The sequence below is a fragment of the Neophocaena asiaeorientalis genome, unplaced genomic scaffold, assembly GCF_003031525.2.
Source record: "Neophocaena asiaeorientalis asiaeorientalis breed wild unplaced genomic scaffold, Neophocaena_asiaeorientalis_V1.1 scaffold129, whole genome shotgun sequence".
Classification (NCBI taxonomy): domain Eukaryota; kingdom Metazoa; phylum Chordata; class Mammalia; order Artiodactyla; family Phocoenidae; genus Neophocaena; species Neophocaena asiaeorientalis.
The window spans coordinates 6,826,490-6,838,433 of NW_020172446.1; the positions used below are offsets into that span (position 1 = coordinate 6,826,490).

The 11,944-nt window shown below is 50.3% G+C and overlaps 1 protein-coding gene across 3 annotated transcripts in view; it reads right to left on the reverse strand.

The window, feature by feature from the left end:
• The window catches only part of SMG6 (SMG6 nonsense mediated mRNA decay factor), a 231,035-nt gene that overhangs the window by 117,712 nt on the left and 101,379 nt on the right, over positions 1-11,944 (reverse strand). For all 3 annotated transcript variants that reach the window (XM_024736587.1, XM_024736579.1, XM_024736572.1), the window contains one exon: positions 9,385-9,553. In XM_024736587.1, the coding sequence (XP_024592355.1) occupies positions 9,385-9,553 (169 nt within the window). The remainder of the gene's footprint in view (positions 1-9,384; positions 9,554-11,944) is intronic.

Consider the following 11,944-nt stretch of genomic DNA (forward strand, 5'->3'; position numbering starts at 1 on the left):
ATTGCAGTGGGACGGCCCCCGATCACTTCACATATCATCAGTTCTCTCCTCTCTCACTGAGCACCACGAACATGAACACAGCTGACTGGGCACCCATGGACCATACGGTGACCCCCACAGAGGGTGGGGCAGAGGGGAGTGTCAGGAAACTAAGACTAAAAGGAAGAGGTACTCTGAAAAACTAGGTGAGATGTCTGAACTCAGAAGTTAAGATATTTGCAGAAGTATGAGGTGATTCCTGGAACCTGGGCAACATCACCTCAGCTTACCCCAATCAGGCCTCTGGGCTGAGAGGTCAGTTCCACGGGTGAACACAGGGTTTCCTGTCTGAGAAGGGGAAAAGTTCGCCTTTTCCTGCTCTAGTCCTCACCCCAGCTGGGAGTGCCTTCCAACCTTCACCCCAATCTAGTCCTTGGATTCTAAGGATTCAAGGTTGGCCTGGGCCAAGGAGCCCAAAGTCAAATTCTGGTGGCCGAGAGGAACTTTAAACAGCTCCCAATCTTCTAGAAACGCCTGGGAAATGACTCCCCAAAAGAGTTTTCAGACATTCTCAAGCCACCTTTGGTTCTAAATGGACCCTCTAGGGTGCTATAGGCTTGGGCAAGTCCCTCTGGCTTGTTGTGGTCCCAAGTCATACTTTGGGAAAGCTCCCAGAGTCCAAAAAAATCCCACCAAACAGACACAAGGCAGCCAGAGAACATGAAACTGCATCCAGTGAGTCTGTTCATGGCTCTCAGAATGGTGGCAAGGGAGCCTCTCAAGCAGCTGTGATGTGACTAGTGAGCAAGGATCAGCAGTTGTAGGGTGACCCGGTGGCCCAACCCCACAGAACACACCACACACCAGGAAAGCAGACCTCTGGCTGGAGTCTGAACACCAGATCCTAGCCTGGGACAGACCAGCAGTGGCTAGTTATAGGTATGCACTCAGGACCAAGGCTCACCCACTTCCCCACAGACATGCATTCACTTACTCCACCAGGAAAGGAAAAGAATAAGAGTTAATTTACTTTTTATTGCCTCAGAATTCCAAGGTTTAATGTAGCTGTCAGTCTGAGCGCAGTGCAGCTGCCAGCCGATACAATGCAGCCCAGGCCAGCCCAGGTGACTAGGGAAACACATTTCACAGAAATGCACCAATATACACACTGCTGGCTGGTTGTTTGAGGGGATACTGACTTGGGGAATCAGATTAAACCTTCAGGCTGGGGTTAGTTCTGCAAACAGCATTAGAAAAGCAGCTTCGGGCTTCCCTGGTGGCGCAGTGGTTGAGAGTCCGCCTGCCGCTGCAGGGGACACAGGTTCGTTCCCTGGTCTGGGAAGATCCCACATGCCGCGGAGCGGCTGGGCCCGTGAGCCATGGCCACTGAGCCTGCGCGTCCGGAGCCTGTGCTCCGCAACGGGAGGGGCCACAACAGCGAGAGGCCCGCGTACTGCAAAAAAAAAAAAAAAGAAAAGAAAAGCAGCTTCAGTCCAAGGAACTGAGAAGTCCTGATCTCAGGTGGACCAGTGGGTTTCTGTGTTTCTACCATTTTGGAGTCTTCTCATATGATCTGTTACTCAACTACGTCATGCTCGGAAAGATTAAGGTGTGAGATATGCGAGGCAAGTTATACCACAACAACCTATGTCTTTCCTAGAACTCAGAAAGAAAGGCAGATCTGCCAGCTTTATAGGGAAGAGGTCAAGAATGAACTTTTCTGCAAACTCCATCCGAGGACGGGACTGAAGGAGGAAGACAGTTTGGAGAATGGAGTACTAAGGCCCGACCAGGGCTCAGGCCATCCTTCTGGCAAGTCTAAGGAGGACTGAGCCCTCACACACCCCTTCGTATTTTTACTGGGGGAACAGGCTGACTGGTGATTAATATCAAGTACAATGACCCCATGTTACAAGCCTGCAGGGGCCTGTGGAGGTGGCCATTTCCTGTGTAATACCAGCTTGTTTAAACACTAACATTCAAACTCCACAGCTGCAGAACAAACCCGGAAAGAGGTGAGTGAGAAGAAGTCCTGCATTGTGTTTTAGAGCTACGGAAGATCAGAGAAGTAGTACAGATGGGAAACGAGTTGGGTCTTTTGGTTTCTGGAGTGAGACGCTCTGGAAATACAGCTAAGATGGCATAGAAACTAGGCACAAAGAAACTGAAAAAGAGAAAGTCCATGAACTATAAACACAAAAGGGGAAAGGCAAAAGGCCACAGCAAGAGAAATATTCTTAAGATACGTAATATCCTCTTTTTAAAACCTGTTTGCCTATGGACCATCATAGTATAGCCCACAACTCTTCACGTGGGGTTCAATGGCCAACATGAGACCACTGTAGCCCTGGAGGACTTCCCACCCAACTGGACAAAACTGCAGGAAGTGAGCAGATAATAACAGAAATAGACCTGAATCCAACGAGTCTGGTAGAGTCAAAAGAACAGTACCTGGGTTTGAAATAGCTTAGTAAGCTCCTTGGAAAGCCAGGATGTCATGCCAACTCTGTTCTCAGTAGGCCGAGGATCTGGTTCTGGTATCGGGGCTAGGCAGCTCAACAGAATGGGGTAGAGACTGGGGGAGGGTAGGAGGAGAACTATGCAGCTCCCTCTGAGATTTAGGAACTACAGTGTATTTTCCAGATGCCACCATGATATAAACCGGAGACAAAGTTATCAGGGATCACTATTCTAGGAGTTAAGACACGGGCAGCAAGATACCATCCTCCAAGAATAATAGCTGCTTATTAGGTGACCGCTAAAAAATACAAGACTCAGTTAAAGAAGATCCTTTCTGCCTTCCTAATTTATACAAACAAGTCAACTTGGGCCCTTGGAAGAGTGCCCAACCTAAATTAATTCTGCCCAATAGGGCAAAATCAATCTGCAGCTCAGTCACCCTGCACTACCCGAAGAACACAAACTTCATGTTCTAAGCAGTGCAGCTGGAGCCCTATGGCCAACAACAGGTCACGGTAACCTTATTCCAGGATTTCTCAAGTACCTCTAACTGTGCCTCCCTCAACCTCTCTCTAGGTCAGTGCCTATTTGACTTCAGTTCTCCCAAGCTACACTCAGATGTATAGCCTCTGTCGCATCACCGTGGTGTGTTAAACCCATCAGCACTGTGTGTTTGGGAAAGAGCAGCCCCCAGGGGACCTTGACATCGCCACGGCATGAGTGGAGCCCTCGGCGGCCTCCCTGGTGCGGATTCTCACGGTTCCTGCCTCTCTAAATTTTTAGCTGTAACCACTCCAACACGTCTTCTTAGTTTAGCACACATTGGACCCAAATAACCTCAGCCCAGAGCTGGAAAGTACTCTCTCTGGGGTCAGCGGCTGTACCCTGCTGGGGTCAGACTGGAGCCTTGGGCCAACACCCCTTCCTCTCACAAGAAGTCCTGTGGGAGGAGTGGGGAGGGGACAGCGGCTCCTGCCGTGGGAGAGATCACGTGTGCCCCACACTCAGCACTTGGAGGAAGAGGAACCCCCTGGTGCCAGGCTATAGTGCTGACGCCCCAACCCGGAGCCAGGGAGACTGGGTGGGGAGCCAGGGTAGCAAAGGGGCTTCCCACAGTCACCACCACTTCCTTCAGGGAAGTGCTGATGGACTATTACTTAGTGACCTCCCAAAATGCCCTTCTGGGAAGACGTATTAAGCGTCCTTGAAGGGGTGCCGATTAGACTTGGGATTAGTTCTTATTTCAGAACTGCCCTATGAGGGCGAGTGAATGAGCTGCTTTTTAACTCAAGAATTTGTCTCGTCTACAGGGTCAACACGTGTAGGCTCCCTGCGGAAATGAGCTTACTGCATACTCCCTCCATATCCCCATGTCTCCCTATGTGACGGCACCTCAGAGGGCTCCCTACAAGCCCTTTCCAGCATGCTCTGTAGACTACACAAGACAAGCCATGGAAAAGCAGCAAGTCCAGGAATTTCTGGAGTTGTTTTTTTTTTTTAACAGTGCTCCAATCCAACAGTGTGATAAATGCATCCGAGCTACAATTAGGAAGATATATAGCATCAGAATGCGAAGGTCTGGGCAGCCTGGTGAAACGCGGGCTCTCCAGAGCCCCAGCTATGTTTCCCATTATGTAACCCTGGTCATGGGCAGACAGCCAGACTCCAAATGAAAAAGAGACTCTGGCTTGGCACCGGTTCTATTTTCCTATCCTCATTCGGGGTCAGCACAGTGTCATACAGCTGCAGAGAAAGCTCTGGGGATTAAACCTGGGAAAGCCTCCAAGACCAGGACCTGGGTTCAAGTACCAGCTGAAAGCAATAAACCAACTGCCACAGCTGGGCTAGGTTTGGATGTTCTCAAAGTCCCCTGACTCTTTCACTTACTGAGAACTAGAGATCAAGATGAGGGAAGATTTGGCTTCAGCAGAGACTATGCAATGAGGTAGGTTGTCCCACTGCCCCAGCCTTGCCAAAGGTCCTGGGGTGCAAGGGGGCTACGCTTAGGCTCGTGGAAGCCTGTTGCTCTGCTCCTCTCCACCACCTGACATTCACAGCTTGCCTCGTGCTCACTTGGTAAAGCAGGGAGTAGCTGCCCCTCCCCTCTAACAAGAGGCCTGGCACAGAAACTGTGCTCCCCACTCCACCCCCACCCCCATAAGTAGACGGCCCCTCCAAACACTGTGGTCTGTTCTAACCAGACCAAAGCACTCTACACTGCCTTTTACAGTGGCTCTAGGCAACTTTCCACACCCTGCTACAATCCTCTGTACCAAAATCTCCTGGGATATAAAGCCATCCTATTATGACTCCTAACAGATACAAACGGGAAGTCAACGTACTTCCGTGCTGACTCCAGCACACACACCTACTAAGTGCCACTGCTGCGGGAAGGCACAAACAGCCCTGAAATCCTGCCCTTGTCACTCTGCAGTGTCAGTGAAGTTCTGTCATCATCATTCTAAGTGGTCCATATGTGCCTAAGTGGCTACTGCCTAGGAAAAGTAAACTTGACCAGAAAGAAGAGGAATATGGGCAAAGGGGAGAGAACCAAGGAGACTACTGATGCGCTTTAGAATTCCCCTGAAAAAGTGGAGGTGCTTCGAAATGACTAACTGTGCAAGGACACATGGTAACACAATGAAAGACAGAAAGAGAATGAAGGGAGCAAGATTAAACAAGGGTCCAAATGTGTCAAGGAGACAATTTGGGAGTAGGGAATTTTTGGAGGAGAAGCAAACTACAATGTAGGCTATCTGGTCACCTTAGCATAGGATCAGTGAGGAATCTGTCTTTGCAGAGAACAAATGTAGGCGAAGACCAATGAAAACATGCAAAGGAGAGGCATTAAGTGGAAGCCATTTCCTTCCTACTCTCTTGAGAGCATTCCTAAACCCTCCAAAATGAAGAGCAGCACAAGGACCTTAAGAGTGTCAGAGGGATGACTGTTCTGACATCTACAGAACTGTCTGGAGTATGTTATTCCCTACGGCCTTAAAAGAAAAGGCTCCACAGTATGGAATATCAGTGGGTATAAGATGTCACTCTGAAACCTACAGAAGAACCACCTACCGTACCTTGCCAATCTCTCAACCACAGTATTCACTCGGTGAGTGTTAGGCAGTTACATGAGAAACTAGAAAGAAGGGAGGTAAATTCTTATTCCACTTTCCACTGCTTGGATCTGAAGGCTATGAGGTGGGATGACCCTCAGTGGTGGTCAGACCAGGTTTGTTCTGTCCAACAGTGGCACCAGCCCTCAAACCACCATGCCTTGTGGTCAGGCCCCAGGATGGCAGAGCCCCTCCTTTATACTTAAACTTGCATTCCACAGACAACCAGCCGCTGATCCTGATTGCAAAGGGAGGCAGTGCAGAAGGGGACTCCATCTTCTACCACACTGACTTCTCTAGCCTAAACTGGACTCATCAAAAAGTAAGTTACAGCTACAGGAACTTGTTTACTAAGCAATCAGATTCAACGTATTATTTGGTCAGATTTGCTATCCTTGTGCAGAAAAGTCTGAAAAGACTAAGCAAATTTGATTCGAGTGTCCCAACCCCCTCTGCCTTTCTGTAGCCTTGGAGGTGAAGCCCAGCTGGCGATGGATGTAACTTGGACCACGTGCCCAGCTGCAGATTGAGCCCTTGCCCAAAGATGGGCAGCAGCTCGCATGAGCCGGCAATGGGCCATTTGCTCCAGCATCCACAGAGAAAACAGATTCAGCACCTCAAGCAAATGAAGCCCAGCACTTCCTGTGTGAGGTTTCCATTTCCTCAGCCAAACAAAAGCCAAAGGGAGCAGGAGAGGGAGGAGGGATAAAGGGAGACAGGTCGCAGAAGACAGTTAGCAGGCCTGATGGCCAGGATATGGGCAAACAGGGGCTGGGTGGACCATATCTAAGGTTGTGAGGTGGGGTGACCCAGAAGGCCCAAGCTCCAGGGACAGATGGTCTGCCTCCCCACCCCCCGAGAGGAAGGGAGGAACACTCCGTGACCCCTGCACATGCTCAGAAGCAGTGGCTTCAGATACTTGGAGAGCAGAGCCCTTCCTTGTCAGTTTCTTTCCAGAACTGCAAATTGCCTAGTCGGCATCTTAGATTAAGGGTCTGAACACTTTGAGGCTGTACATGTTAACTCTTCAGTGAACACTGCTGGCAAACAGCTGCCCCCTAGCCAGCAGATTGGTCTGTTCCTTTGTGTGTCCACAGCTTCCCAGCTCAAGCTCACCCCTGGCTCACGTGGCCTCAGCCTGGAGTGCATTTTGAAACCTAGAAGGGTTCACAGGAAAGATGCAAAGATTTGTTTGATGCTGTGAGCATCACTCACATGGTTACAGAGCTAGAGCTGCCTGGGGAGGGCAGGCTTAATGGTCAAGGGGTGCTTCCTGGGGTGAGGAGCACGGAAGAAATGGGACAAAGGAAATCTAGGAAAGAGTCAGACTATATAGTCCACACAGAAGGGTCTAACTGCTGGCCAGAAATCTCTGCTGCAGTCTTCCCTCTGTGGGTCACCCATGAGTCTGGGAGACTCACATGGCTGGTCCCCAGCCCAGAGAAGCACCCCTCCCCACTCCCTAGAAATGCCACTGGCACCATCCTAGGTATCCATCCTCCAACGTCCAGTATTTTCCCCCTCCCAGGGAAGAGCACTGGAGAAGAATGATGAGATGCTGGGTGTGGATGCTTGTTCCCAAACACACATATATACACCCAACACAGAGCCTGAAGGAGCCCTGAGTGCACTACACCTGCCAGAGACAATACAGCAGATGGGGGAGGGAGGAATGGAGGGAGGGGAGAAAGGGAGAAGGAAAAGTTAAACAGAGAGAAAGAGAGACAGAAACACCAAGGGAGAGACAGATAGGAAGAGAGAAAGAGTAAGTGAGAGGGAGGGAGAGAGATGGACAGTCAACAGAGTTGACCAGAAACAGGCACCTACGTGCACACACATTAGGACACTCTTACGCAAACACAAACACACACACAGTGACCCTAACGTACAGAAGAACAAGACACATAGGAACGTAGATATAGATGAGGAGCTGGCAAACTTCTTCTATAATGGGATAGAGAGTAAATAGTTCTGGCTCTGCAGACCATACGGTCTCTGTCACAACTACTCAACTCCACTGCTGCAGTGTGAAAGCAGCCATAGACAAAGTGTAAACAAACAAGCATGGCCGTGTTCCAATACAACTTTATGGACACTGAAATGGGACTTTCATGTACTTTTCACAAGTCATGAAGTCTTGCTCTTTTTATTTTATTTTTCCAACCATTTAAAAATGTAAACCATTCTGAGCACATGGGCCATAGCTTGCTGACCCCTGAAAGAGATACACAAACAGCAGAGAGACAAACAGAGTCAAGCAAAGAGGCAGGCAGGGACAAGCCAAGACAAGCTGATACAGGCAGGAGGGACAGGCAGAGGCAGGCAGGGAGACACAGGCGAGGCAGGTGGATACAGGCAGCCCCTGTATCCACATATACAGAAATCCCCTGCCCCCAACAGAGAGACCTAGACTGACACACAGAGACATACTCACAGACAAATATGGACACGGACACAGGCAGTCCTGGGCACAGACATTCAGGAACATATACAAACACTCCCACAGGACACAGCCACACGCAGAGAGACATGGACAGGACCGAAGCAGACATGGACTGACATGGCCCAAGAATCAGACATAGACATATATATGAACAAACAGACATGGAGACAGACACACAGTGAAAGAGATTCCTCACGGGGACACAGGAACCCTGTAAAGAGATCCACACACCAGGATAGACAGAGATGCAGACACAGCACATGGACCCACATACATAGACAGACATGGAAAGGCACATCAAAAGAGCCTTCGATAGGGCTTCCCTGGTGGCACAGTGGTTGAGAGTCTGCCTGCCGATGCAGGGGACACGGGTTCGTGCCCCGGTCCGGGAGGATCCCACATGCCGCGGAGCGGCTGGGCCCATGAGCCATGGCCGCTGAGCCTACGCGTCCGGAGCCTGTGCTCCGCAACGGGAGAGGCCACAGCAGTGAGAGGCCCGCATACCGCAAAAAAAAAAAAAAAAAAAAAAAAAGCCTTCAATAGACAAATCCCCGGGGACGGACACACACACACACACACACACACACACACTCAAACACACACAACCAGACACACATAGACAACCAGACCCAAACAGGCACACGCAGATCTACAACTCACACATCGCTACAAACACAAGAAACAGCCCTACCTGGCTGCACAGCAACGTGAATGTACCATGCCACTGACTGTATGCTTAAAAATGGTTAAGATGGCAAACTTTGCCACATATATATATATTTTACCACATGTCATATGGACAAACAGAAAGATCTACAGAGAAACACCCAGCAGACACACATATCCCCCAGACCAACACATCCCACATCAACACAAAGAGACAGGGAGAGGGGGCGGGATGTGCTGCGGGGACAGGGACGAAGTGAGTGGGAGAGAGGGGTGCACGCTCTCACCATTCCCCACATACTACAACGTCGTGAGAGGAAGGCAAGGAGACAGTGCGCAGGAGAGCACGAGAAGCAGCAAGAGCCTGAGAGATGCACAGAGACAGACTAAAAGGGAGAGAAAGAAACAGTCTCTCACACACACTGACTGACACCCACCCAGACTCAGCAGGCAGCTGCCGAGACGGTGAGTATGAACAGTACACAGTAAAAATTAGCAAGATCAAGGGGACGGAACGAAACAGAGCAAGCTATGGTGTGAGAGAAAGAGAGACTGAGAGGAGGAGCAACAGGCTGGAGAACAGGCAGAAACAACCCAATACGTCAGAGGACGAGGAGGGCGTCAGGGAAGGGGAAACCCCAAGTTCAAATGAAGAGGGAAGACAGACACAAGCGGGCTGCGGGATGGGGGCTGTGGGCACACGGGTGGGCAAGGCTGACTCACTGTGAGGGCAGATCCAGGGATGTGGGTGGAGGATTCCAGGTGTCTGGATAGCCGAGCATCCAGTCCGACCAGACTTTCACACTGGGGAGCAGTTCCTTCAGGTCGGGGACGAAGGAAGACACCTTGATGTCATCTTGATCCTCCTCCTCCTCAGGAGAGGACAGCTGAGCTGCAGAGGCAAAGGGTGAGAACTGGGCCTAGGCCTGCTGCGGCCCCCGAGTGAGGCCTGGGGCACTGGGTCGGCAGCAAGCTCTTAGGGAAGGGAGACCAAGTCCACAGGAGAGCTGGGCCCAGAAGCGAAGAACAAGTGCCAGCAACTGAGAGGATTCCGCAAAGCAGGACAAAGAGAGAACCAGGGCACTGGGTCCGCCCTGCAGACAGCTGTCTCTGCTCCATCTGTGGCCTGGCTGTAGCTGCTACCCTGGCCTCCAGCCCCTGCCCCCACCCACTTTTAGCCTTCCTCCAGCCCAGTGCTGAGATGGCACCAGGGTTCATGCCCAAACTGTACAACCTGAATTTGATGGTGAGGACGTATCAGAGAAACCCAAATTTTAGGGCGTTCTACAAAGTAAATCTCCTCTACACTTCAAAAATGTTAAGACCATGAAGGACAAAGGAAGACAGAAAAACCATTCCAGATTGCAGGAGACTGAAGAGACATGACATCTAAATGCAAAGTGGGATCTTGGAATGGATCCTAGACCAGAAAGAAACTTTTTTCTTCAAATTCTTTTTGGGACAACTGGTACAAACTCAATAAGGCCTGTAGATTCAATAATAGTACTGTATCAATGCTGGCTTCCTGATTGTGATAAGAGTACTGTGATATAAGAGAATGTCCTCATGACTAGGAAATACACAGTCGAGTATTTGGGGAGAAAAAGCTACCATGTCCGTAACTTACAATCAAATGGTTCATAAAAAAAAAAATAACAGGGACTTCCCTGGTGGCACAGTGGTTAAGATTCCACCTGCCAATGCAGGGGACACGGGTTCGAGCCCTGGTCCGGGAAGATCCCACATGCCACGGAGCAACTAAGCCCATGTGCCACAACTACTGAGCCAGCCCTCCAGAGCCCATGAGCCACGACTACTGAGCCAGCCCTCCAGAGCCCGTGAGCCACAACTACTGAGCCTGCGTGCTGCAACTACTAGAGCCCACACACCTAGAGCCCGTGCTCTGCAGTAAGAAGCCCGTGCACCACAACGAAGAGTAGCTCCTGTTCGCCACAACTAGAGAAAGCCCACGCACAGCAACAAAGATCCAACGCAGCCAAAAATAAATAAATACAAGCCCACGCCCAGCAACGAAGATCCAACTAGAGCAAGCCCACGCACAGCAACAAAGACCCAACGCAGCCAAAAATCAATAAATTTAAAAAATAAGTAACAATAACCATTAGGTATAGGTGTGTGTGTGTAGAAAGAGAGACAACTTAAAGCAAATATGGTAAAATGTTATCAATTAGGGAATCTGGGTGAAGGGTATGTAAGAGAGCTGTTAGTATTACTCTTGCAACTCTTCTATAAATTTGAAACTGTTTCCAAATAGTTACCCCTACCGTCCCTCCAAAAAACAGGCAGTCCCGGAGGCTAGAGGCATTCACAAAAGCTGATGCGGGGTTCAAGACGGCAGAGTAGAAGGACGTGCACTCACGCCCTCTTGCAAGAGCACCGGAATCACAACTAACTGCTGAACAATCATCGACAGGAAGACACTGGAACTCACCAAAAAAGATGCCCCACATCCAAAGACAAAGGAGAAGCCACAACGAGACTGGTAGGAGGGGCGCAATCACAATAGAATCAAATCCCAGAACCGCTGCGTGGGTGACTCACAGACTGGAGAACACTTACACCACAGAAGTCCACCCACTGGAGGGAAGGTTCTGAGCCCATCAGGCTTCCCAACCTGGGGGTCCAGCAACGGGAGGAGGAATTCCTAGAGAATCAGACTTTGAAGGCTAGCGGGATGTGATTGCAGGACTTCGACAGGACTGGGGGAAACAGAGACTCCACGCTTGGAGGGCACACACAAAGTAGTGTGTGCATCGGGACCCAGGGGAAGGAGCAGTGACCCCACAGGAGACTGAACCAGACCTACCTGCTAGTGTTGGAGGGTCTCCTGCAGAGGCGGGGGGTGGCTCACCATGGGGAAAAGGACACTGGCAGCAGAAGTTCTTCTGGGAAGTACTCCTTGGTTGAGCCCTCCCAGAGTCCGCCATTAGCCCCACCAAAGAGTCGTTAGGCTCCAGTGCTGTCAGGCCAAACAACCAACAGGGAGGGAACCCAGCCCCACCCATCAGCAGACAAGCGGATTAAAGTTTTACTGAGCTCTGCCCACCAGAGCAACAGCCAGCTCTACCCACCACCAGTCCCCCCCATCAGGAAGCTTGCACAAGCCTCTTAGATAGCCTCATCCAACAGAGGGCAGACAGCAGAAGCAAGAAGAACTACAATCCTGCAGCCTGTGGAAAACCACATTCATAGAAAGATAGACAAGATGAAAAGGCAGAGGGCTATGTACCAGATAAAGGAACAAGATAAAAGCCCAGAAAAA